At 44.2% G+C, this 27,228-nt stretch overlaps 1 protein-coding gene across 3 annotated transcripts in view; it reads right to left on the bottom strand.

Annotated features, from left to right (window-relative positions):
* Window positions 1-9,134: 9,134 nt before the first annotated feature.
* The window catches only part of PCGF5 (polycomb group ring finger 5), an 84,355-nt gene continuing 66,261 nt past the window's right edge, over window positions 9,135-27,228 (bottom strand). For all 3 annotated transcript variants that reach the window (XM_040362128.1, XM_040362126.1, XM_040362127.1), the window contains 4 exons: window positions 21,389-21,528; window positions 18,354-18,452; window positions 12,945-13,034; window positions 9,135-10,122 (listed from right to left, as the gene is read on the bottom strand). In XM_040362128.1, the coding sequence (XP_040218062.1) occupies window positions 10,075-10,122; window positions 12,945-13,034; window positions 18,354-18,452; window positions 21,389-21,528 (377 nt within the window). In that variant the 3' untranslated portion in view covers window positions 9,135-10,074. The remainder of the gene's footprint in view (window positions 10,123-12,944; window positions 13,035-18,353; window positions 18,453-21,388; window positions 21,529-27,228) is intronic.

The following is a 27,228-nucleotide window of genomic DNA, read 5'->3' as shown; positions in this document are numbered from 1 at the left end:
GGAAAAATAAATAAAAAAAAGCGCTTTTTAAAAAAAAAAAGATGCCAACCAGTGCCCACAAATGGGCACTGACTGGCAACATGGGTAGATCAGTGCTGCCCCACAATGTCCATCAGTGCCACCCCAAGTGTCCATCAGTGCCACCCCACAGTGTCCATCAGTGCCACCCCACAGTGCCCATCTGTGCCACCCATAAGTATCCATCAGTGCCACCCATAAGTGCCGCCCATGAGTGCCCATCTGTGCCGCCTATGAGTGCCCAGTGCCGCCCATGAGTGCCCATCAGTGCCGCCCATGTGTGCCCATCAGTGCCGCCTATGTGTGCCCATCAGTGCCGCATACCAGCGCCGCCAATCAGTGCCACCTCATCTGTGCCCGTCAGTACTACCTCATCGATGTCCATCAGTGCCATCTCATCGGTTCCCATCAGTGCCGCCATATCAGTGCCCGTAATTGAAAGAGAAAACGTACTTATTTACAAAAAAAATTAAAATAAAAAAATAAAAACGTAATTTTTTTTCAAAATTTTCAGTCTTTTTTTAGTTGTTGCGCAAAAAAAAAAAATCGCAGAGGTGATCAAATACCACCAAAAGAAAGCTCTATTTGTGGGGAAAAAAGGACGCCAATTTTGTTTGGGAGCCACGTCGCACGACCGCGCAATTGCCATTCAAAGTGCGACAGTGCTGAAAGCTGAAAATTGGCTTGGGCGGGAAGGTGCGTAAGTGCCCTGTATGGAAGTGGTTAATAAACAATTATTTTCATTGATACTCAGAAAGCTGTTAGCATCTTTCTAAGAATGATGAATGGCTACAGCCAGTCTGGAACCATTACAAATGTGCTGATCAGTCAGGGTGGATGTGGGCGATAACTAACCCGCCCCCTGCCCGAGATAATTTCAGTTTTCATTGGAAAAACCTGTTGAAAAACGACACGCATACAGAGTAAATAAACAGCAAAAAGATTGGTTGATGTAAAAGGGGTACACCAGGAAGTTTTTTATTGATGAAAACAGAAGTGAGAACACATTCTTCTTTCTTTACTAATACAAATACAATTTGACAGGCAAGAAATGGAGACAACAGTTTGAGATGAACACGAAGGAAAATATTGCTCAGAAAATGACACAATTCCCCATAAAAAGGGAGTATAGAACACGTTCAACCTTTAGTGATCAGTCTTTTTATAATGATAATTTGGCTTCCCTTTCAAGGAACGGAAAAAAAAAAAATACACCAACAATCCAGTTTTAAAATGAGAGGAAACTTTTTTGTTACATGTTAAACTCCTGACTATTTATTTACAAAAACGAGCCACTTCGTAAAAAACGCATTTCACCTTCTGCATTGTTAAAAAAATTTAGATTTAAAAGGAACCGGCACAATGCAAGAAGCTCACTTACTCTTTAACAGGTACAAAATAGATTTAAACTGAAAATAACTTATAAAAATATACTTCTTGACATCAAGTCCCTTCTTCGAATATGGTAGTGCAAGGAATTTGGTCATTTTTACTATGTATATAGTTATTAGAGATCATCCTCTGTAGTTATACATCAATTTTGGTTATTTTTTATTTTATTTGAATGTAAAGGCATCTTAAACGTTTTAACGTTTATTGATTTATATATGTATGTCAGCATGTCCTAATTTTGTTTTCTGTTCAAAGAAACATAGGTAAGAAAATATATCCACGTCAATAAACAAGTATTAATAACCATATTCTTCCTAACTAGTCACAGTGCATATACTGTACACATTACTATAGATTTCTTATATAAACAATATATTATATCATATACTGTATAATTCAATAATGAGGCACACATTTTTCTAGAACGATACTATTAAGTGCTACCAGTCTACCTTTTTTAAAATGTTTACATAAAATTATGGAGAAGTAATAAAAAAAAACAGCTGTAAATGCATAAATAAAAAAAAAAACTTATGCTATACATTATTAAAGGTAAAAGAAACATTATAGACCTCGTATTACAAACTCACAAAATCGCCCAAATAATTTTACATGCAGCTTTAATTATTTGCATTCTATCTGTATTGTCCAATAAATTAAAATGGAAGACTAATGAGTATTAAACATTTGGCAAAGAATAATAGAAACGCATTGCGATGTGGTGGGTGGTGGATGTATGTACACACACACACATTATATATATATATATATATATATATATATATATACACTGTATACTGTGTGTATATACATTTCAGATACAGACAAAGGGGCAGATCCACAGAGATCTGCACCGGCGCAGCGTATGGGAGATACGCTACGCCGCTGTAACTTACTTTTTTAAACTTCGAATCCACAAAGAATTTGCGCCGTAAGTTACGGCGGCGTAGTCTATCTCTCGTGGCGTAAGGGCGCCTAATTCAAATCGGCGAGTAGGAGGCGTGTTTTATTTAAATGAAGCGCGTCCCCGCAATGCCGAATGAACTGCGCATGCGCCGTCCCTAAATTTCCCGCCATGCATTGCGCTAAATTTTTTAACATAGACGTGAATTACGTCCATCCCGATTCACGGACGACTTACGCAAAAAAAAAATTCAAAATAAACGCGAGAACGACGGCCATACTTAAAGGGTCACTAAAGGAAAAAATGTTTTGCTGAAATGACTGTTTACAGGGTATAGAGACATAAAAGTTAACTGATTCCTTTTAAAAATGATTAAAAATAGATTAAATTCAATCATATAATGTGCCTACAGTTTCACTTTCGTTTTTAAACTGGTTTCATGTTTATGTGAAGTAAAGAGACCCACAGAACAAAAACAAACAAATCCAGGGCATTGTTTTGTTTTTAAAATGAATCTGATTGGTTCTGTTAAGTTTTAGACACACAGTAATGACAGCTTAGAGTGAGACCATAGTGAAAAGCTCCCAGTACTATGGTTATAAGGAAACAGGCAACCAGGAAGTGTGGAGATCAGAGCAGTTTTACAGCAACATCAAAGCAAAAACGAGCAATGAGGAAACCAGGACTGCAGTAAGGTAAAGGAAGCTATTTAGCTAAAAAAAAATATTTCCTTTAGTGATCCTTTAACATGGCAAATCTAACTATATGCCGCAAAACACCAGCTTTAACTATAATCTGAAAAAAGCCGACTAGAGACGACGTAAGAGAATGCGACGGCCGCGCGTACGTTCGTGGATCGTCGGAAATAGCTAATTTGCATACTCGACGCGGAAAACGACGAGAACTCCACCCAGCGGACGCCGAAGTATTGCATCTAAGATCCGAAGGCGTACGAAGCCATACGCCTGTCGGATCTAGCCCAGATGCCGTTGTATCTTGGTTTGAGGATTAAACCAAACATACGACGCAGGAAATTTGAAAGTACGCCGGCGTATCAGTAGATACGCCGGCGTACTCGCTCTGTGGATCTGCCCCACACTGTATATATTTTACCTTCATATAAGTGCAAATAAGAACATATTTATTCAGTCCTGTTCTCTTCTCTAGTCCTTAACCTCCCTGGCGGTATGATTCTGTCAGAAAAAAGGTGCTGAAAGCGGTACCATTATTTGCAAGGAAATTTGGCGTTTTATACTGTAGGTCTGTCATTTTTAGAAATAACTCACTTAAATCTGACCAAACAAGATTCTAATAGGCATCCCGGGTATGACATTTTTTTAAAAACAAAATTATAAATTATAATATAATAAATAATTATAAATAATTATAACAAATAATAATATAATTATAATAAAAATTATTCAATAATGTAATCAAATTAAAATCACTGAAATTTGCTCAGTTGCAGAATTGTTGCTGTCATTATTTTTTTTTTTTTATGACGAATTTCCCCACAAATCGCTATCGCACAATTCTGCAAGTGATTATAATTTATTATCGCTGTTTTTTAGCTGATCTAAAACTATTTTTGACATAAAGGGACACTTTTGGTTGCTATGGACAATCTACAGTTTGCAGGGAGAAAGAAACGTTTTTATTATATAAAATGACATGCATGACACAGGACAGACCACTAGGGACAAGGGGGGTGTGTTTTTTTTACATACAGTACTGTAATCTATAAGATTACAGTATACTGTATGTAAAGTGTTTGTTTACGTTTTTGAATTTGGCGCCGTTCTCCGTCCCCGTGCGTCGTAACGTCGCAGGGAACGGAGATCGGCGTCACACGGAAGCACTATGTGAATCGAGCGAGGTCCCGCTCGCTCACACAGCGCGGTGGCATCGCTGGATCCAGGGACAAGGTAAGTAAAAAGTGCCTGTGGATTCAGCGAGGCGAGCCCGAGACTGACTCGGGGTTACCGATCGTAGCAGGAAAATCAAACCCCGAGTCAGTCTCGGGAAGACCGCCAGGGAGGTTAAACTACAATTGCTGAGTAGCAAAAGCCTTAAAGTGGATGTAAACCCGATTCATGAAATTTGAGCTGGGCACATATATCTGCAGTATTTTGTTATGTCTTTTCAATGAGCCAAGTCTAAGGCCCCATACACACGATAGAATCCATCCGCTGAAAAATCCCAGCGAATGGGTTTCAGCGGATAGATCCTATGGTGTGTACACTCCAGCGGATCTGTTTCCGCGGATATTTCTCCCCTGGGATGGATTCCAGCAGATCGAATATTCGCTGACATGCTAAACAAATCTATCTGCTGGAATCCATCCCAACGGATGGATCCGCTCGTCTGTACAGACTCACCGGATCCATCCGTCCGAAGGGATCCCCCGCATGCGTCGTAATGATTCGACGCATGCGTGGAATTCCTTATATGACAGCGTCGCGCACGTCGCCGCGTCATAATCGCGGCGACGGCGCGACACGTCATCGCCAGAGGATTTCGGCGCGGATTTCAATGCGATGGTGAGTACACTCCATCGCAGAGAAATCCGCTGAAATCCTCGAGAGGATTTATCCACGGAAACGGTCCGCTGGACCGTATTCGCGGATAAATCCTCTCGTGTGTATGGGGCCTTAGGCTTGCACATTATTGTGCATGCAGTTAATGCAACACAGCAGACTGCACTGGTGTGAATTGGCCCATAAAGAGTAACTCCAAAACATTTTTTTCTTCTAATAACAGGGAAGGGTCAGGATTTTATTGGTGTGTCCCCATTATGAATATTTTCTCTCACTTTTTCTCCCAGCAATGGCAGTCGCTAAAATGGGAAGCAAAGCAAAATCTTTCCAAAAGGAACACAAACAGCACAACAAACACTTAGTTGTGGTACAGGGTTAGAACCTTGGTCAGGTTCTTATAGATTTGAGCCCATTTCCACTCACAGAGACAGTAATTACTATGACAAGAAAACAAGTAAATCTCCCCAGCAAAACTACGGGCAGCAATTAAAAGCCAACAGAGGTTCTAGACCAGGGATATGCAATTAGCGGACCTCCAGTTGTTGCAGAACTACAAGTCCCATGAGGCATAGCAAGACCGACAGCCCCAAGCATGACAGGACTTGTAGTTTTGTAATAGCTGGAGGTCCGCTAATTGCATATACCTGTTCTAGGCCATCTCCAAAAGTGTGTGCAAACTATATATATATATATATATATATAGTTCCGGAGAAGGTTTAGAACCTCTGCAAGCATTCTATTGCCATTACCACCAAATATTCCTGTATAAATACTAGGACTGGAAGTGAGTAGAATTAGTTTGCATTCTTTTCTAGCAAATTTTCAAGTGTAACAAAAAATATTCTGCCCTCAAAAGTACTTAGTGCTAAAATTATTTTACCCAAAAGCACTGCATTGAAGTTGCCATGCCCAAAACTATTGCACGTACTGGAACCATCAACTCTCCTATCAAGAATAAAAAACTGCCCATTCCAAGAAGTTCAGGAAATTGGACAGTTTTCACTTTTAGTAAGGCCACATACACCAGGCATGTCAAACTCCAAGTGCAACTATGGGTCAAATTGTGTGGAAATAAAATGCAGGTGGCCACATTTTGTCTGCCGTGGGCCACGCTCATCGTATTCCAGAAAACAAAATTGTAGCACTTGGGTACAATCTCAAAATTGTTGGCCAAAGAAAAGGGGCACTAAAACATTTCTGGAATTACAGAGTTGAAAAAATACAAAGAGCAGCTTTTATCAGCCGGGGTATAGCTTGGGCCTCATTCAATCTTAAGTCCCAACTCAATGAAAAAATAAATAAAAAAATAAATACACCCTTACAGTGGAACCCCCCACCCCCACCTTTGTTTGGTCTAGGGGCAAAAGATTAAGGAGTAAATACTTACCCTACTCCTCACTCTTGCAGGCTCCCTTTTGTGCTGCAATCAGTCCCCCGTAGCTAGTCTCTAAGCTGCAACTGACTCGGGTCACACTTCAATCACCTCAGTGTACCATACAGGGTTTAAGTGGTAGTAAACCGTCACAAAAATCAAATAAAAAAAAAATCGGATTCCCTACAGGTTTAAGTTTTAATGTACTAATATGCATGGCATACTAGCACAATATCACAAAATTACCTGAACATGGAGCCCTCCAGCGCAGCGCTGTCACGGCTCCCTGGTGCTCCTATTTACACCGGTCTTCCTTCTGGGTTTCCAGGCTCCGGTTGTATGAATGGCCAGGGCCGTGAAGATGTCACTCCCACGTGGGAGGCCCCCGGCCCAGAGCCCTGAAGGTATGGCACGGGTATGCCGGTGAAGTCACTGGCTGCATCCCGTGTGAATATCTCCTAAATCAGGGGTCGGGAACCTATGGCTCTTTTGATGGCTGCATCTGGCTCTCGCCTCTCAATCCGCGGATCGCGTGGTGTGCCGATCCACGGATTGAGCCCATAGGAAAGGCCGCGGCTTCGGTCTAGCTCTGGAGTGGCGGCCATCTTGGTACACCCGGCGGTGGCCTAGGTGAGCAGCGCGCTGATGTCATCACCCGCCACAATTGCTCGTGGATCTGTCTGCTTGTGTAGAGGTAAGTAAGCTGACAATCGTATATACAGGGTGGGAGATGTGGGGAGATGTGGATATTACCGTGGGGGAGATGTGGATATTATAGTTTTAAACATATTGTATGGCTCTCACGGAATTACATTTCAAAATATGTGGCGTTCATGGCTCTCTCAGCCGAAAAAGTTCCCGACACTGTCCTAAATAGTGCAAGTTTAGGAGACATTCACTGTACCTACAGGTATACTTTATTATAGGCTTACCTGAAGGTATAAGTTAAAAAGTGGACTTTACTTCCACTTTAATGTCCCTGTATGGAGTATGAGGACACTGGTGCTCCAACCACAGACCAGAGCTTCAGAAATAGGAAGAAAGCACCAGAGTGAGGACTCAAGTGAGATAGCTTCTTCATGTCTCCCCAAGACCTAATGAACAAAAATCCTTGGACTGGGGGAAGGTGGGTAAAGGCCCACTGCAAGGGTGTTTTTTTTAACTTCTTTCTGGCGTTTGGATTTAAATTCTTAAATCCACAAATCACTAGCAAGAGGGCTTCATGCCGCCCAGAAGCCACCCATCTGACATGCCTTACAAACACATTGGCTGTAATGTCTTCACTATAAACACATGAAAAGAACACGCAGTCTGTGAACTGTATCTATTATTTAGCAAAACTGGTAACATTTAGTGACACTTGCAGTGATCTTAGTATGAACCACTGCAAGCACCGGGCAGTTCTGCAGAATGGACACACGTCTCTTCTGTCACAGACATGATGATGATGATGTCCACAGTTCAGGTTATGAACGATCTGAAACAGACAGTAGGCTTTGGAGTTACTCTGGGTTTCCTGACACATCTTACTTTAAAGCAGTATTAAGCCCAAAACCAAAAATGTCATATATTACAGTTTAACAATCCTTGGATGTGATGGCTGCATTCGTTTTTTTTAAAGCATTTTTCCCCTCTATTTTAACCTGGTGATCTGCCCAGTAAAACACCCTGTGTATTTGAGTGCCCCCACTCTGGATGAAGGGGCAAGCCTTCAGACACCTTTGCACAGCAGCACTGTTAACCTGGGGGGAGGGCAATATAAGATACACTAACAAATTGAAGCCAAACTACAGCTTAGGCCCCGTACACACGACCGGACATGTCCGCAGAAACTGGTCCGCGGACCAGTGTCAGCGGACAGATCCGATCGTGTGTACAGGCTAGCAGACAGATTTCCAGCGGACAAATGTTTCTTAGCATGCCAAGAAACATGTCCGCTGGAAAGCTGTCCGGCGGACATGTCCGCTGGTTAGTACACCTAACCAGCGGACAGATATCTCCCGCATGCGTCGACTGGATTCGACGCATGCGTGGAAGTATTTTACTTCCTGGTTTGGCGGCGTCAACGTCACCGCCACGTCACCGCGCTGTCTGTCCGCGCGGATTTCGGTTTGATGGTGTGTACAGCCATCAGACCGAAATCTCCGAGCGGACATGTCCGATGAAAACGGTCCGGCGGACCGCTTTCATCGGACTGTGCGCTCGTCTGTACGGAGCCTAACACTTTTAAGCAGTTACGGCAATGTTTTTTTTCCCTTTGGGATAAAGGTTTTACATAAACAAATGATGATCATTTAAAGTGATACTATGGGTTCGTTTATAAAAAATAAATAAAAGAAAAAATAAAATAAATAACAAACATGTCATACATACTTCCACTGTGCAGTTCGTTTTGCACAGATTGGCCCCTAACATTATCTTCTGGGGTCTGTCTCGGCTCCTCCCTGCAAAAGCTAACCCCCTCTGGGAAGCTCTCTCCCGAGGGGGTTACCTTGCGGGCACGCTCCTGTCTTATACACTTGGCGTGCATAGCGGCCAAGTGTATGACTCAGCCCCGCCCCCGGCGAGTGTATGACTCAGCCCCACCCCCCCACGTCATTGGATTTGATTGACAGCAGCGGAGTCCGCCAGCTCAGCGGGAGATCTCTCTGCAGATCTCTGCTGAGCCGGTGGATGACAAGTCCCTCTCTGCTCACTGAGCGGGGAGGGGATTGTGCAGCAAAGCGGTCTCCTATGGGGAGATCTGATCCGCCATGGACGGATGGGGACGTATCGCCATCCGTCTGATTTTGGGGGATCGGATGTCAGCGGACATGTCTCCGTTGACATCCGACGCTCCATAGGATTGCATGGAGCAGCCGTTCAGGTCCGCCTTCAAAACTGACAGGTGGACCTGAATGGTCCGGTCGTGTGAATGGGGCCTTATTCATAGGATGCATTAAGGTGGAAAAACACCAAGGTTTACAACCCCTTTAAGCACATCTGGCAGTGTTTTTGTTAAGCGCCACACAAACTGTTGGTGCTATATAAATCCTGTATAATAATAATAATAATAATAATAATAATAATAATAATAAATGATTTATTTCAACCCTATGACTGTCACATCTGCAGGGCAGCCTGTTCTGATGTAAAAACAGCAGATGTACAGGCTAGATCACCAAGTGAATAAAAACGTAAAAAGAAAACAAATGCAGCAATCACATCTAAGAATTGGTAAGCTGGCACTATAATAAATGTTTGCTTTTGGGTTTAATACTGCTTTAAGCATTTTACCTGAATGGAGTTTGAGACAACATTGACCAGCAAGTACTTTTTGCCATTTTGTAAATTGAAAACACGTAGAAAAAAACGCAGGGGGCGGCAGCATCTAAGCAGCTGGCAAATCACAGCCAATAATATAACAGTCTTTAGGACATTCAGCACAAATACATGTTGGCTTCCTAATGCAAGTGTTTGTTACTTTGTCAGTTAAATGTTTGCAAGGACAACCTATACAGTGCAGACCAGATACGATTTCACCAAAATGTACATGTCATGAACAAACACACTGCTGCTAAGCAATAACACAGCAGAACAGTAATACAGCCACTTTGACAATCTGGGGTTTGCAGCATGTTGGTAGTACACCTAGAAGTCAGAGGCTGTGGAGCAGACTGGCACTTCATTTCTGAACAATAAACTAGGAAGAAGACTACTGGCAAACTGGAGAGAAAGTCACCACATCCATATTTGCATGCTGAAAATAGATGGTGTCCTTTTAGTCCATGTATTTAGGCACATCCATTCATTGTGCAATCTGTCGATGAGTAAACACAGTGCAGAGTTTTTTCTCAGTGTGTTCTGACCAATTAACCAAAGTCAATTCTCGGTCGATATTGCAATACCATTGGATAAGACTACAATAAACAAAAGAGAACACATTGCATGAAAATACAATAAGACTGATCATTCGTTCTAATTTCCAGAAACCAAGATTTGTTAGGCTTGCTAAAATATGGCAGCGCTAGATATTCAGACTCAGGTAAGTGGTGGGGGGTAAGTAGTGGAATGTTTTTTTTACCTTGACGCTGATAACATTTTACCCCCTTCATAGCCAGGGCATTTTTTTGGGCTATTTAGCACTGCGCTACTTTACCAGGCAATGCCGTGGTCATGCAACACTGTATGCAAGTGTCATTCAAACATTTTTTTCCACTCAAATAGAGCTTTCTTTTGGTGGTATTTGATCACCATTGGGTTTTTATTTATTTTTTATTATATAAATGAAAAAAGACCAAACATTTTGAAAAAAAAAAAATGTTATACTTTGTTAAAAATCATATCCAATAAAAAAAAATTTCTTCATAAAATTTAGGCCAAAATATATTCTGCTACATGTCTTTGGTAAAAACCAAACTGCGTTTTTGGGAACACTATACTATTAGGGACACTAGCATAGTTCTGATTGTTACTGATCCGTATAGCCACTAAACTGGGAATGGTGGTGATCAGCTACTTATAGTGTGACTGTTATAGTGTGGTGGATAATCTAAAGCAGGGGTGCCCAACCTTTTGAAGAGCGAGGGCCACTTAAGCGACTTGGTAACCGGTCGCAGGCCACACTGAGCGGAGCGAGTGGATGGCATGTCCGCTCTGCATATGCAGCGCGGACACGGACACAGCCCACTATACTGGGATTGGAGGTAGGACACAAGTCAGTTTATGTCTGCCACTACTACTACTACTACTTTGATGTGAATGGAGGGTCCAATTGGTCAATTCACATACAATTCACACTGATGTGCTGTGGTTTATTGGCACCATGGGTGCAACGCAGTGTACCTTTGGCTTTCATGCACTTTTCAATAGACTTCTATTATATTCTGCAGGTTTGGTGCACTTTCAGAAAGCTCACCAAACTCGCAGGTAATTACAGAAGTCTATGGCTCAGTGCAGGTAACCCGCAGGCACACTGCTCTGCACCTGCAGGTCAGTTTGAAAGCAGCCCAGTAACCACTGCAGAAGAGATATGCCCATATATACACACAGTGATTTTAGTAATAAACTGACCTTTAATAACAGTATTCTATTCCATCCCAGAGCAGGAGGTCGCGGGCCACATCAGAGGCCTCTGCGGGCCACTGGTTGGGCACCCATTAACTAAAGCTAACTGACACTGGCTGGGAGGGACACTTACTGACAGAGATGTCGCTAGTGACACTTAATACAGTGCTCAGTGATAATACTGTACTAATAGCACTGTCTGGGAAGGGGTTAATATCAAGGTGCAATCAAGGGGTTAACTGTGGGCCAAACAAGCGTAATGTGTGCTGCTGTTACTAAGGGCTCTTTCACACGGAGCGGACCGTTTACGGATCCGCTCTGTGTGTCTCCGTCGGCTCAGCGGGGGTCCCCGCTCAGCTGTCGGCGGATAGGGCGGTCCCCGCACACAGTGCAGGGACCGCCCTGTCTCTGCTCCGCTCTGCCCTAACGCTCTGCCCTTTTCTTCCGCCGAACGGAAGAAAAATAGGGTTTCTTCCGTTCGGAAAAGCGGATCCCGACTGACGCGGACGCTAGCGGATGCTCCATCCGCTAACGGACGCGTTCCCATAGGGATTCATTACAAGTCCGTTAACGGACTTGTAATGAGCGGACGAACGGTCCGCTAGTGTGAAAGGACCCTAACAGACCTGTCTGCTTTTTCTCCCTGAAATAAAAGTTGAACAGAACTCTGTGCTGTGATTGGCCACAGCCAATCTGCAGGTTTCAACCAAAATCATTGGCTGAAACCTGCTGACAAACTCATGCTGTGTCCAATCACAGCATAGGTCAGCAGGGGGGACGCATGCCAAACCAGGAAGCACACTGAGGCATACAGATACAATGTTGTGCTTGGCTATGCTGCTGTAGATCTACTGTGAGTGGGTCAGCAGGGGGTTAAGATAAAAAAAAAAAAAAAAAAAAAAAACCTTCAGAGTTCAGAAGCACTTTAATCCTGCCAAAAATCTTGCGAGCCAATTAATTTCTGCACACTTTGCCTGTTCTCACTTTTATCAGTTTTATTGTTCTCGGGAATGAGGAATACAAAATACTCCCCCCTTATGTTATGGAGCAGACAGAAGTGTGTAAAGTTGGCCATAGATGACTCTGTTTTATTCAGCCAGAAACATAATCAAGGTGGATAGAGGAATCCGTCCTACTGGGACATTGAGGGTTATTTAGTAAAAGCAATTTCACTTTGCACTACAAGTGCAAACTACAAGTGCAAAGTGCACTTGAAATTGCACTGAAAGTTCACTTGGAAGTGCAGTTGCTGTAGAACCGAGGGGGTCATATAAGGACAATAAAAAACAGCATTTTAGCTTGCCCACGATTGGATTATAAAATCAGCAGAGCTTCCCCTTATTTCAGATCTACCCCTCAGATTTACAGCGACTGAACCTTCAGTGCAATTTCAAGTGCACTTTGCACTTGTAGTGCAAAGTGGATTTGCCTTTAGTAAATAACCCCCATTGTATTGTAACAGCGGGACTCTATACTGTCAGAATACACCGGTCAGCAACTGATCGAGAAAAATGATCCAAGGAGCCCATCTGATAGAAGCTGATCGATCGACTATCTTCTATTGAACAGGCACAGCCACAAATGGATCGAAATTCAGCCATCTATGGCCAACATTACTGGAAGGATCACCAGTTGGAAAAGTAACAAAGATTTTAAAAAGTATGAACGCAATTACATTTTCACCCCTCAGCCGCCATCTTGTCATGTATATGAACTCCATTGTATGGTCCTTTCCCATAATCTCACCATTGCATAGAACATCCAGCTGAAAAATAGAATAATGCAATAAGATTAAAGAAAAACTATTGTCAAAACGACAAATAAATCAATATGTGATGTAAATCTGTAATATGTTAAATATCTCACTGGTTGTTTTTCAAATTGCAGCAAGGATATTCATATGTTTACCTTTCCCCCTGCCGCTGAAAGCTCGCATGTTTATTTCCTCCAATCAAGATACAACGCTGCTTCCTTTTCCTCTAAAACAGGGTTTCTCAACTCCAGCCCTGAAGGCGTCCCGACAGGTCATGTTTTCAGGCTTTCCATTGCACAGGTGATTTGATCAGTTTCACTGCCTTGTAATTACCACAGCTTTTTCATCTAAAAACATGACCTGTTGGGGCACCTTGAGAACTGGAGCTGAGAAACACTGCTCTAAAAGCCTCCATTTTTGCGTTATGCCACTCTGTACAGACTACAACGTGCCGTAATGACATCATGACAAAGTGGTTCTAAAAGGTTGTAATTAAAAAAACAAAAAAAACATGGTATACTTACCTGCTCTGTGCAATGGTCTTGAAGGAGCAGCTTCGATCCTCCTCTTTTTGGGTCCCCTGATGGCAGTCCTGGCTCCTCCCCTCTACTCTGAGTGCCCCCAATAGCAAACCTCTTGTTATGGTTGTAGCAAGAGGGCTTGCTCCTGAACCGCGCTCCTGCGAATGGACATTCTCCATTCACACACATAGTGCGGCTCAGCCCCCCCCCCCCCCCCCCAGCTCTCTCCTCATTGTCTCACTTGCTGTGATTGACAGAAGAAGAAGCCAATGGCTCCCGCAGTTCTATGAGCCAATGAGGAGAAAGAGACCAGGGAGAGCGGCTGCTCTCATGCACATTACTGGATTGAGATGGGGCTCAGGTAAGTATAAAGGGCATAAAATGCATGAAGGTAAAAAACCTTCTGCCTTTAGAACCAATTAAATTATTCATAGGTTTTAAAAGCCTTAACAGGTTACCAGTTTAGAGTTAAACAGGAAGTCTTGAACTAGAAGTATTGCTCTTGCTGTAACATTTTGCGGTGACACCTCACATGTGTTGTGTGATCATTGTGTTTACATATGCGTGTGGGACCTACATATGCATTCGTAATTTCTTTTTCATTATTTATTTCATTAACTTTTTTTTTTTTTTAGCAGTCTTTTTATATTTTTGGATAAGCTTTAATGCCATCACAAGGGATGGACAAAACTCCTTATGATAGCATGGGCAGTGACAGTCCTCTGCCTTCAAAAGCATCTGATCAAACCATCAAGTATATATATATATATATATATATATATATATATATATATATATATATATATATATATATATATATATACACAGTATGTGGCCCCACGGATAAAGACCTACTTCCATGAGGCTGCATACATGGATGTAGTCTGCAGAAAGCAGTTAAAATCACCCATACATTTCCAGCAGAGGAAGACTAATGCCGCGTACACACGGTCGGAATTTCCGATGAAAAAAGTCAGACGGAATTTTTTCATCGTATATTCCGACCGTGTGTATGCCCCATCGGACTTAGAAAGAGAACATCGGAAATTCCATTAGTCTGTATGGAATTCCGACAGAGAAAAAAAAACATGCATTCTGGGAAACAATTTGATGCATGCTTGGAAGCATTGAACTTAATTTTTCTAGGCTCTTTGTAGTATTGTACGTCACCGCATTTTTGACGGTCAGAATTTGGTGTGTCCTTGTGTATGCAAGACAGCTTGAGCGGAATTTCGTCAGAAAATCTGTCTGAGTTTTTTCTGATGGAAAAAACGATCGTGTGTACGCAGCATTATAGTCTTAGACTATAACCTCCCTCTGCTTCTAAATTTCAGCCTCTGTTGCTTTTGCAGGTTTTTAACTTCCTGACTAATAGGGATGAGCTTTGAGTTCGAGTCAAACCCATGTTCGACTCGAACATCAGCTGTTCGACCATTCGTCGAATTTCGAACATTATAGGCCGTTTGTGCCAAATTCGAGTGGCGCGTCACGGCCCATAATTCACTGTGGCATTGCAGTGCATTGCTGGCTGATGATTGGCCAAGCATGCACTATGACCCGCATGCTTTGGCTAATCACAGCCGCAAGCAGTTTTAAATTACGCTTTTTCCTATAGAAATGTAATTTTGTGCAGGGACAGTTCTAAACATGGGAAACACGTGCCACTTCACAGGCATACTATAGACACCCGTTAGGTATGATATTTAAAGGAATATTTCACTTTTTTTCCCCACTTTAAGCATCATTAAAATCACTGCTCCCGCAAAAAACGTCAGTTGTTAAAACTTTTTTTTGCATTGATACATGACCGAACCGGGGGGGGGGGGCTCATCCCTACCGACAAAGCAAGTATCCCAGTGACAGTGCAGGAAAATCTAATGGAGCCCTGGATAACCTGATAAAGGTTCCTACTCCTTTTTCAACTATATCCAAAACTAAACAAAACATTTTTGGCTGGACTTGCACAGTAAAGGCATCTCCTGATTCATTAAGCTTCAAAATTAATAATACAGGCAGTGGGGACACTTTGATTACTTTCTCCTTTTCTTTCTTTCTCCTAAATCAGCCCCGTCGCTAATGAAAATTGCTATGCTTGTGTCTGGCTTGGAAAGATCTCTGGGATTTGTGCTTTCACATGCATAGTTCCTGCAAACCAAATCTCTGAATTACATGTGCAAATGTGATACAAGGTATCCGAACAGAGTTCTGAGAGACAAGTGGCAAAGGTGTTCTATGCCAATACAATGGACACAGCAGACCGTCATGATGGATGAGTTTTATGTCGCCAACTTCAGGAGCAGGACGCTAGGTGCAACCAAAATTAAAGACTCCCAATGGGTGGTCGTGATTGGTGGAATGTGCAGTAACAGGGCAGGGACAACGTCCAATCGCGATGAAACGCGTCTGGGAAGGATCACGCAGTGACGCCACCACGACTAGGAGTAGGGCTCCTGTATGCCGGCCGGCAATTTACCTTTTAATGCTGTTTTAAACACGCTCGCTTGTGAGTATATTTTACCCTTTTTAAAATAAAGTGTATGCTACAGAGTTACGCTATGTGCGCCTGTCTTTCTTTATTTTCATCTCCACGGTGGTATTGAGACATCACGCTCAGGGGACAGAGAGCTTCCTGGGACCCATCAGAGGGATAAAGGCCTGGGCTGGGCTATAGCCACCTGCCTCAAACCGCTTGCCTTCTGGTAAGCGGCTTTCCATATTCCGGTGGAGGGTCACTGTATGCATATTTGTCACTGGGTGTTGTGGAACGTAGGATCGATCACTGCAAGGACTGTATCTTATTGCCTGTGAACATTGTGAATACTTGTGTCATCTGAACTGCCACGGATTCATCACATCCCCAATGTGTGTGATTTAATTGTTTTTGTGGCGCGGCTTTTTCTTTTTGTATACTGTAATGCCTTGTACACACGACCAGTTTTCACGACGAGAAAACAGGTCGTGTGTATGCTCCCTAGCAGTTTTCTCGACGAAAAAACTGCCCGGAATTTTTTTTAAACCAGCGCTCTTTTTTCTCGTCATGTTTCCCCGTCAGTCTTTTTCTCACGAAAAACGGTCGTGTGTATGCTTTTCCGAGGGGAAAAAAACGTGCATGCTCAGAATCAAGTATACAGCCCAAAGGGTGGCGCCATTTTAAAAGGAACCTCCTCTTTATAGTCGCGTTGTACGTCACCGCGCTTTGGTCAGATGTTTTTTTGCATGAAACATTTTTCCTGACGAGATTCCTGGCAAGATTCTCTTGCCGGCCGAGTGTACAGACATACGATTCAAAAGAACCGCCGTTCTTTTAAATGGCACGAACGCGGTGACGTCATTGACTATGATGAGCATGCGCTCGTCACATTCAATGCCGTCGCCGCCATTTTGCTTCACCCTACCTATCCCTTGGAAGCTACCGCACATGTGTCAAAGTCATTTCAAGCATGCGCGGGTTTCCACGGAGACAGGTAAGTATACAGACGCTCGGGTTTCTCTGCAACACGAAAACACTGCAGAGAATCAGGACGAGAAAATAGGGAGCAGGTTCTCTATTTTTCTCGTCTAGATTCTGGGCAGTTTTCTTGACGAGAAACCTCAAAGCCTCCTACACACGCATGGTTTACTCGGCAAGAATGCTCTGCCAGCAGTTTTCTTGCTGTTTCTTGCCGAGAAAACCGTGCGTATGTACGAGGCTTCAGGCTGGAAAAACTAGATATATTAGTTCCCATTTAGTAGCACGGTAGTTCATCAGACTCAACGTGTACCCAAGCCCAGGAAACATCCTACCGGGATCCTAGCTGGCGAACGCATTTTGAGGGCAAAGACATTAGCAAACTAGGAAATGCCCAAAACGCAAACTTCTAGGTGCACCATCCAGCCGCAGCAGCTGTCGGCCCCTCAGAGTTTGACTGGCTGCCTGCAGTGGGGCTGGACGGTGCACTGGTGCTCTCCTCCCACAGTTATATGCTAGAGCTCCATGCACCAGGGCTAAGTACCCAGGGCCAGATTCTTAGAGGAGATACGATGGAGATATCTCCAGATACGCCGTCGTATCTCTGCGTCCGGCCGGTCGTATCTATGCGCCTGATTATTAGAATCAGTTACGCATAGATATCTATTAGATCCCACAGGCGCAAGTCTCTTACGCCGTCGGATCGTAACTGCATTTTTACGCTGACCGCTAGGGGCGTGTATGCTGATTTACGCGTCGAAATATGTAAACCAGCAAGATACGCAAATTCACGAATGTACGCCCGACCGACGCAGTACAGTTACGCTGTTTACGTTAGGCTTTTCCCGGCGTATAGTTACCCCTGCTATATGGTGGCGTAAGTGCAGCGTACCAATGTTAAGTATGGCCGTCGTTCCCGTGTCGAAATTTGAAAAAGTTACGTTGTTTGCGCAAGTCGTCCGTGAATGGGGCTGGACGTCATTTACGTTCACGTCGAAACCAATGACGTCCTTGCGGCGTACTTTGGAGCAATGCACACTGGGAAATTCCACGGACAGCGCATGCTATGTTCGGGAGAAACTTCAATCACGTCGGGTCAAGCCTGTTTTACATAACACACGCCCACCTCTTCACAATTTGAATTAGGCGGGCTTACGCCGGCATATTTACGCTACGCTTTTACGGCACTTGCCTGTAAAAGTTGCGGAGGCGTAACGTAAATAGGATACGTTACGCCCGCACAAAGTTACGCGATTCTACGTGAATCTAGACCCCAGTGTGCCTAAAACCGAAGGTGTAAATCATGTGTATACCGTGGTTACTTTAAATGTACATATTACCAATTCTCAGCTCTGCTCTTACCTCATAAGTACTTGGTAGTTTTAGTTTTAAACTTAAAAACTTTTTGATAGTCCCAACTGTTATGCGCGTTGAACAACGGATGAATTTCTTCATCAACCCCTAAAAATGAAAATAGTGCAAAATTTTGTCAAATAAAAGCCTGAAAACAAAACAGAGTGCGCAAAGACAAAGAGGAAATCCCTATCAGCGCTTCAAGCCTGGCATACTGTCTAACTCGTGGGTCGCCAACCCGTCAATCCCCATCCACCTGTCGACCGCAGGCAGGTGACGGGTAGACCGCAAACAGGTTCTTGCGCTGATCCTTTCTCCCTCCCAGTCTCAAGCCTTTTGTGGGTCTCCGCCGTGCCTTCTGTGTCCTGCTCCTTCTCTGTCCCTCCTGCCCGCAGCCTCATCTGCCGCTGTGATCAGCAGAGACCAGGAGGAAGCGCAGTTCAGGACGGAGGGCGGGAGAAGGAGCCAGCCAAATTAACTTTTTATGTTTAACCGCAGGCGATTGGTTGTTAGGACAAAGGGTGGTCCTAAGAAACCAATCACCAGCTTGCTAATATGAAAAGTCACTGCCAGCTCCGCCCTCTGTCCAGAACTGTGCTGCCTCCCGGTCTCCGCTGTGGAAACAGGTAGGAGACTATGCTATGTGAGGCAGAGATTACTGCTATTGAGGAAAGGGAGGGGGCAGAAGACACCAGTGTTTGTGTGTGTTTTTTTTGGGGGGGGGGGGGGTGATGTGAAGGGGGGAGTGTCCTCTACCATCCTTCACATCATCCGAACCCTGCATTCTGAGTGTAGTGCACTCCTGAACCCAGCATTCTTAGCCAAATGCACACTTGAAGCCTGCATTCTGAGTGCAACACACCCCTAAACCCTGGATTCTGAGCGCAGTGCACTCATGAACCCAGCATTCTGAGCGCAGTGCACTCCTGAACCCAACATTCTGAGTGTAACACACCCCTAAACCCAGCATTCTGAGCGCAGTACACTCCTGAACCCAGCATTATGAGCAGAACACACTCCTGATCCTTGCATTTTCTGCATAACACACTCCTAAACCCTGCACTCTCTTGTACTACTTAATTAAAAAAAAAAAAAGGAAGGGGGAATCTTACTTTTTTTTGGGTGTGGGGGACGGACGGGGGTTGGTAATTGTTTTCTTAGTGACTATGGTCCCAGCTGCCTTGAGATCATTGACAAGATTCTCCCGTGTAGTTCTGGGCTGATTTCTCCACTGTTCTCATGATCATTGAAACTCTACAAGGGGAGATCTTGCACAGAGCCCCAGGCCGATGGTTTTGTAGCCCATTCCAGCCTTATGTGAGGCCCCGTACACACAACCGAGTTTCTCGGCAGAATTCAGCCAGAAACTCGGTCGGAGCTGGATTCTGCCGAGAAACTTGGTCGTGTGTACACTTTTCAGCGAGGAACCCGTCGAGGAACTCGTCGGGCCGAAAAGAGAACATGTTCTCTATTTCCTCGTTGTTCAATGAGGAAAGTCGGCCCGCCGAGCTCCTCGGCGGCTTCCACACTGAACTCGGCGAGGAACTCGATGTGTTTGGCACGTCGAGTTCCTCGGTCGTGTGTACGGGGCCTAAGTCTACAATCTTGTCCCTGACATCCTTGGCAGCTCTTTGGTCTTGGCCATGGTGGAGAGATTGGAATCTGATTGATTGATTTTGTGGACAGGTGTCTTTTATGCAGGTAACAAGCTGAGATTATGAGCACTCCTTTTAAGAGAGTGCTCCTAATCTCAGCACCTGTATAGAGGACACCTGGGAGCCATAAATCTTGCTTATTGATGGGGATCAAATACTTATTTCACTCATTCAAATGCAAATCAATTTATTACTTTTTGAAATGCATTTTTCTGGATATTTTAGTTGTTATTCTGTCTCTCACTGTTAAATCAAACCTACCATTAAAATGATATACTGATCCTTTGTTTGTCAGTGGGCAAACGTACAAAATCAGCAGCGGATCAAGTACTTTTTTCCCCTCGCTGTACATCATCTACCCTAACTCAACATGGCCACGTCCAGAAATGCTGGGGGGTGTTTTTCAAAATGATTTCTCAGCAAAATAAAGCACAGAGACATGGATGGATGGGTAGGTTTGCTTAGAATATTAAAAACAAATTAAATGGAGTTTTTGGTTTGTGGTGCTCAGAGGCAGTGTAGTTCCACTTTAAATAGAATAGGTTATATAGAAATGTTTAATCCTCTACTCACATTTCCTATATTTTAAAGCTGAACTGAACTTTTAGTTTATGTTTATTTTATGTATTCTCCACACATAAGTTATCCCAACCCTGATAACCAAGTACCTTTCATATACCATCTACATTTGTAATTATGTTTTTTTTTTTAGGCACCTCTTAGGCCCCATACTCACGACCAAACATGTCTGCTGAAACTGGTCCGCGGGCCAGTTTCAGCAGACATGTTCGGTCGTGTGTGGGCGCGAGCGGGCCAAATTCCAGCAAACATTTGCCCGCCGGGCCTTTTCCCAGCAGACAAATATTCCTGGACGTGTTTTAAAACCGTCCGCTGGAATCCTGCCCGCTCGGACATGTACGGTCGTCAGTACAGACCTACCGTACATGTCCAGGCGCCCGCCGTCCCTCGCATGCGTCGAATGACTTCGACGCATGCGTGGAAGCATTTTAAAGGCGGGCCGCCCACGTCGCTGCGTCATTGTCGCGGCGACACCGCGTCATCGACGCGGCGACACCGCGGACACGCCCCGCGTATTGTTTACGCGCGGACTTCTGTACGATGGTGTGTACAACCATCGTACAGAAGCCCTCTGGCAGACATGTATGGTGAAAACGGTCCGACGGACCGCTTTCACCATACATGTTTGTTCGTGTGTACCCGGCCTTACGGTTTCTGGACAGATATTACTGTTGTCACTTTATTTCAGCCTTTCTTCATTTGACTTCTGGAAATGCCACCAGGAGAAAAAGGACGGCTGAACGCACCCAGTGGTTGGACAGCTGCTGGAAGGCTGGGTACTGGAGAACATTAGTAATTAACTGCAGTTACCTTTACGTTATCCCCAGACTGCCCATTATTCCGAAGACAATCAAGACAAATAGCAATCTGGGGGTCGCTTCTGTGGTAGTCTTTGTTTTCATCATTTTCCTCTCCATCATCTTTAAGCCTTTTATTGTTTGGGTATCCATCTGTTAAAGAAAAGTATTAAAAACAACTTTTAATTAAGTCCTTTTAACATTATCTTTAAACCTTCATACCCCAATTTATTATGCCAACATGTAACCTGTGTTATGTTGTATACAGAGAACTCAAAGGTGATGCAAATTAACTATTCGCCACATACATGGAGATTGAAGTTATATTCAACGCATTCACAAGACCCAATTTATATAAATCAAATATCACAAGAATATAATTTAAACTCTCTAAACTGGCCTTTGAGGCAAGTTAAACTCCCTGCTTATCAATAAACAAAAAACTTACACGATGTAGAAAGGCATTCTACGAATTTGGCAACAAGCTGGGAAGAATACTACTACCTAAACAATCCTGGACAAGGAATTATATTCCACAAATTAAGACGCAGGTAAATACAGTTAAAACGTTTGCTCACTCTAAAAAAAAAAAAAAAAAAAGTTCAAAGTCAGCAGCTACAAATTCTGTAGCTGCTGAATTTAATAAAATGACACTTACCTGTTCAGAGATCCACTGCTCACCCGGGCTACTTCTTCACTATCTTCGGGTTCCAGCACTGGCATCCTAACTGTGGGCAGCTGGCTTTGTAGCCGGCTGGCCTCTATGCATGCATTCGCTTTGTGAATGGTATGGCAGTCTTTTGAGACCTCTGACATGTCCCAGAAGACTGCGGGGAGGGGGGGGGGGGACTTCCACTCGGATCGCCTAGGCCAATTACATTCTCCTTTACAGTACAGGAGAATAAAAGGTATAATGACTGTTGTGTGGTAACATAGATTAAAAAATAAAAACAAATAGTGCAGCGCTGAATGAATCAATTAAACATAATGTGACTAATAAACAAACATGAAAGCAATATATACTAAGTGAAAGTATCACAACCAGATACAGTGATTCCATATATATATATATATTGACCATGTGACGTTGAAAGTCTTCTTCCAGATAGAAACACTGGATGTAGAATGACCGATTGTCTGAAGGAATCAAGGTTGCTTCACACAAAGGGAGGATGAAATACTCTTACCCTGGACGGGTTCAGCACACAAAAAAGTTAGGCACACAGCAGACAATGGTAGTTTTATTTTAACTACGGTATATACAAAAAGAAATGTGACAGAAAACAAAGGAAATACAAAAATAAATCCTGGTCAACTTGACCTGCTCGCTATACACGTAGGTGTCCCTAACCAACAACTGGGTACAGCCTTTGTGCTGCCCCAACTCCCTGCTGTTTAGAGTTTTAGTAATAGTAGCCACACAGGCTTGGTCTCACCGCACAGAGATCACTCCCCAGACTATTCACACAGATCTTGTTCCAGGTTGGAGCATATCTCTCTGCATGCTGGGAGTTTTTGTAGAGGACCTAATGAGCCCACCTAATTCAGCTGGGCTCATCAAGTCCTCCCAGCACTCCCCCTAGAGGTATAAACTGGCATAAAGCCTGAACCTAGAAGATATATACACTGCATCCTGGATGCAACCAGGGAATTTACCCTTCCTACTGTCACATACCCCCCTCCCCCTCTTGTTTCAACCTTGGGGTTGGAACACCAGCATTCAGGCAGGCATGCACCCGCGACAGTGCATCCACATTCCCCATTAGGATGCCAGGGTGATGTTTTACAGTAAAGTTAAATTCTTGTAGGGCCAGGAAACATCTGTATACTTTGGGCCATCCACTTTAAGGGAGGGTGGTCCGTAACTAGGTCAAAGTGCCGACCCAGCAGGTAGTATCTAAGGGAATCTAGAGCCCATTTCACCGCTAAACACTCCTTCTCAATGGTGGCATAATTTACCTCATGGGACTTTAATCTCCTACCGAGATAAATAACCGGATGTTCTTCCCCATTCCAGACCTGGGACAACACTGCTCCCAACCCCACGTCCGAGGCATCCGTTTGTACCACAAATTCCCTGGAGAAATCTGGTGAGTACAAGACCGGCTGGCTACATAAGGTTTTTTTTTAAGGCCTGGAACGCTGCTTCCGTGTCTGGGGTCCACTTAACCATGACCAAATCTTTCCCCTTGGTTAGGTTGGTTAAGGGCACAGCCTGAGAGGCAAAGTGGGGAATAAATCACCGAAAATAATCAGCGGTTCCCAGAAAGGCTCGTACCTGCTTCTTGCTATTAGGACGTGGCAAATTCTGTATGGCCTCAACTTTATTGACTTGGGGTTTTATCACTCCCCTCCCAATGGTGTACCCAAGATATTTGGCCTCTTCCTGTCCAATGGTACACTTCTTTGGGTTGGCCGTAAACCCAGCTTCCTGGATAGAGTCTAGGACTGCTTGCACTTTTGGCAGATGTGAGGCCCAATCTGTGCTATGAATAATTACATCATCCAGGTAAGCTGCAGCATACTTCTGATGAGGCCTCAGAATCTGGTCCACTTTCCGCTGCAAGGTTGCCGGTGCATTTTGTAACCCAAACGGTATTCTTTTATACTGGAATGCCCCGTCTGGGGTTACAAACGCGTTTTTCTCCTTGGCTGATTTGGCCAGGGGAATTTGCCAATAAACTTTTGTGAGATCGAGAGTTGTCATGTACCGGGCTGTTCCCAGCCGGTCGATCAACTCATCTATACGTGGCATGGGGTAGGTGTCAAATTTTGTTACTTTGTTCAGTTGTCTAAAATCGTTACAAAAAACGCCAGCTCCCATCCGGTTTAGGCACTAACAGTATGGGACTGGACCAATCACTTTGGGATTCCTCTATCACCCCCAACTTAAGCATTTTCTGTACTTCCTCACATATTGCCTCCCGTCGGGCCTCTGGGATGCGATAGGGTTTTGCTTCACCCTTTCACCGGGCGGGGTAATAATATCATGCTCTACCCCAGACGTTTGTCCCGGCAGCTCAGAGAAAACCTCTTTGTTGTGAAGCACAAACTCCTTAACCTCCTGTTGTTGGGGCTTTGACAAGGTGACTGCTATTCCAACCTCAGGAATCACGCAATCAGACTGAGCTGGTGACAAAGTTTCTGCGACTAGGGATTCCTTATCCCTCCAGGCTTTCAACAGATTGATGTGATAGATCTGTTTGGACTTTCGCCTTCCTGGTTGTCTGACCTTGTAATTCACTTCGCTCACTTTTTCCAATATCTCGTAGGGGCCTTGCCATTTGGCGAGAAACTTGCTTTCAACTGTAGTGATAAGTACCAATACCCTATCCCCCGGGGAGACGGTAGGAGTCTTGGCCCCACGGTTATACGCTCTCTTGTGCCAACTGTGCTTGGGCCAAATGTTCTCTTACAATTGGCATTACCTGTGCAATTCTATCTTGCATCAGGGCGACATGCTCAATCACACTCCTGTGGGGAGAACTCTCACTTTCCCAAGTTTCCCTGGCGATATCCAACAGCCCTCTTGGGTGTCTGCCATAGAGCAACTCGAAGGGTGAGAAACCCATAGAGGATTGGGGTACCTCCCTAATGGCAAACATTAAATAGGGAATAAGACAGTCCCAATCCTTTCATCTTTATCCACCACCTTCTTTAACATGTGTTTAAGGGTTTTGTTGAATTATTCAACCAACCCATCTCTTTGGGGGTGATACACAGATGTACGCAATTGTGTCACTTTGAACAACTTGCACAGTTCTTTCATAACCCGGGACATAAAGGGTGTACCTTGGTCCGTAAGCAGTTCCTTACAAACAACCACGCGGCTAAAAACAAGAGATATCTCTTTGGATATAGTTTTGGCTGAGGTATTTCGGAGAGGAATCGCCTCCGGATAACAGGTGGCATAGTCCAATATAACCAAAATGTACTGATGCCCCCTAGCGGACTTCACTATTGGACCTACCAAATCCATGGCGATCCTTTCAAAGGGAACTTCAATAATGGGAAGGGGTACTAGCGGGTTACGGAAATGTAGCATAGGTGCCGACTTCTGACGCACAGGGCAGGAGGAACAATAATTTTCTGTTTCCTTCATGACCCCAGGCCAATAAAATCTCTGCAACACTCTCTCTCTGGTTTTCTCTGTCCCCAGGTGACCTCCAAGAATGTGCCCATTGGCCAACTCTAACCAACTTCCGGTAAGGTTTGGGCACCACAAGTTTCTCAATGGTTTCTTCTGCCCTTTGAGCCACCCGATAGAGTAGGTCCCTTTCCATGATGAAGTACGGTAAGTGCAGGTCGTACCTTGGTTCACTAACTCGCCATCTATTTTCACTACGTTTTCCCGTGCCTTTATTAGGGTGAGGTCTTTTAACTGTTCAGTGGCAAAGTTTTCCCTGTGAACCTCGAGATCAGAACACTCTACAGATGGCATGTTTTTGTCTGAGGATGTTAGCTCCTCCCCAGTTTCTTGAGTCTCCCCTGCCAATACCGACAAGGGGAATTCTGGAGAGTCCTCGCCACTCTCAGAGGAATTCTGGCTATCAGATTCCTGGTATGTAGAGGCACCAGTGGGAGGCTCAGGATAATACCACAGTTCCCAGAACTTTGGAAAATCCCTTCCCACAATGGCATCATGTGGTAAGTGAGACACTAACCCCACCTGATGAGAGAGGGTACCTTTGGAGGTCTCAAAACACAGTGTAGTCACAGGATACTTTCGGGTGTCCCCATGCACACAAATAACAGCTACCTTATTATTTCCAGAGACATCTGTAGAAACTAATTCAGCCTTTATCAGTGTCACCAGACTACCTAAATCTAGCAACACAACAACATTTCTACCATTAATACACATTTTGCATACATGTTTCTCAGTTCCACGAATAGCAGTGCATGCGACTCTCACAAACAGCGACTGACGTCTGTCCCTTAGAAAGTCGCGTTGCATGGGTTCATCCACAACCGGGCAATTTGCTGCAATGTGTCCCTCTTGCCTGCAGCGGTAGCAAACAATCCTTTTTGCTGCCTCTTGAGGCCTTGACTTCCCGAGCTGTTCTCGCCAGACACTAGGGAGAACTCCCACCCTCTCACTCTCTCCACCCTCACCCCTTGGAATCATCTTACCCGCCACTGGGGATGGTCTGGTCTTAGGGTGGAAAGTCCATGAGGCCGCGTACACACAGTCGTTCCAAACTGATGAGAATGGACCGAAGTTCAGTTTCATCGGTCCAAACCGACCATGTGTGCCTGGCGGAATTTTTTTACATTGTTTGCGTAAGTCTTTTCCGGCGTAACATTGCTCCTGCTTCTATGAGGCATACGCAATGTTAAGTATGGACGTCGTTCCCGCGTAAAATTTTGAATTTTTTACGTCATTTGCGTAAGTCGTCCGCGAATAGGGCTGGACGTAATTTACGTTCACGTCTAAACCAATACGTCCTTGCGGCATACTTTGGAGCAATGCACACTGGGATATGTACACGGATGGCGCATGCGCGGTTCGTAAAAAACGTCAATCACGTCGGGTCACCACCCATTTACATAAAACACGCCCCCCTCATACTCATTTGAATTAGGCGCACTTACGCCGGCCCCATTTACGCCACGCCGCCGTAACTTAGGAGGCAAGTGCTTTGTGAATACAGCACTTGCCTCTCTGATTTACAGCGGCGTATCATAAATACGATACGCTAAGCCGCCGTAACAATGCGCCCGGCTACCTGAATCTAGCCCATCGTTCCGAATTCCTCTCCGCAGTTACTTTCTTGCCTATTGTTCAGAGATAGTTACTTGGAGCAAAGGTGGTATATTAACAATCACATTTGCCAGAACTTCACTTTCATG

Source organism: Rana temporaria, chromosome 8, assembly GCF_905171775.1.
Source record: "Rana temporaria chromosome 8, aRanTem1.1, whole genome shotgun sequence".
Lineage (NCBI taxonomy): Eukaryota > Metazoa > Chordata > Amphibia > Anura > Ranidae > Rana > Rana temporaria.
This window is presented reverse-complemented; position numbering and strand designations above follow the sequence as displayed.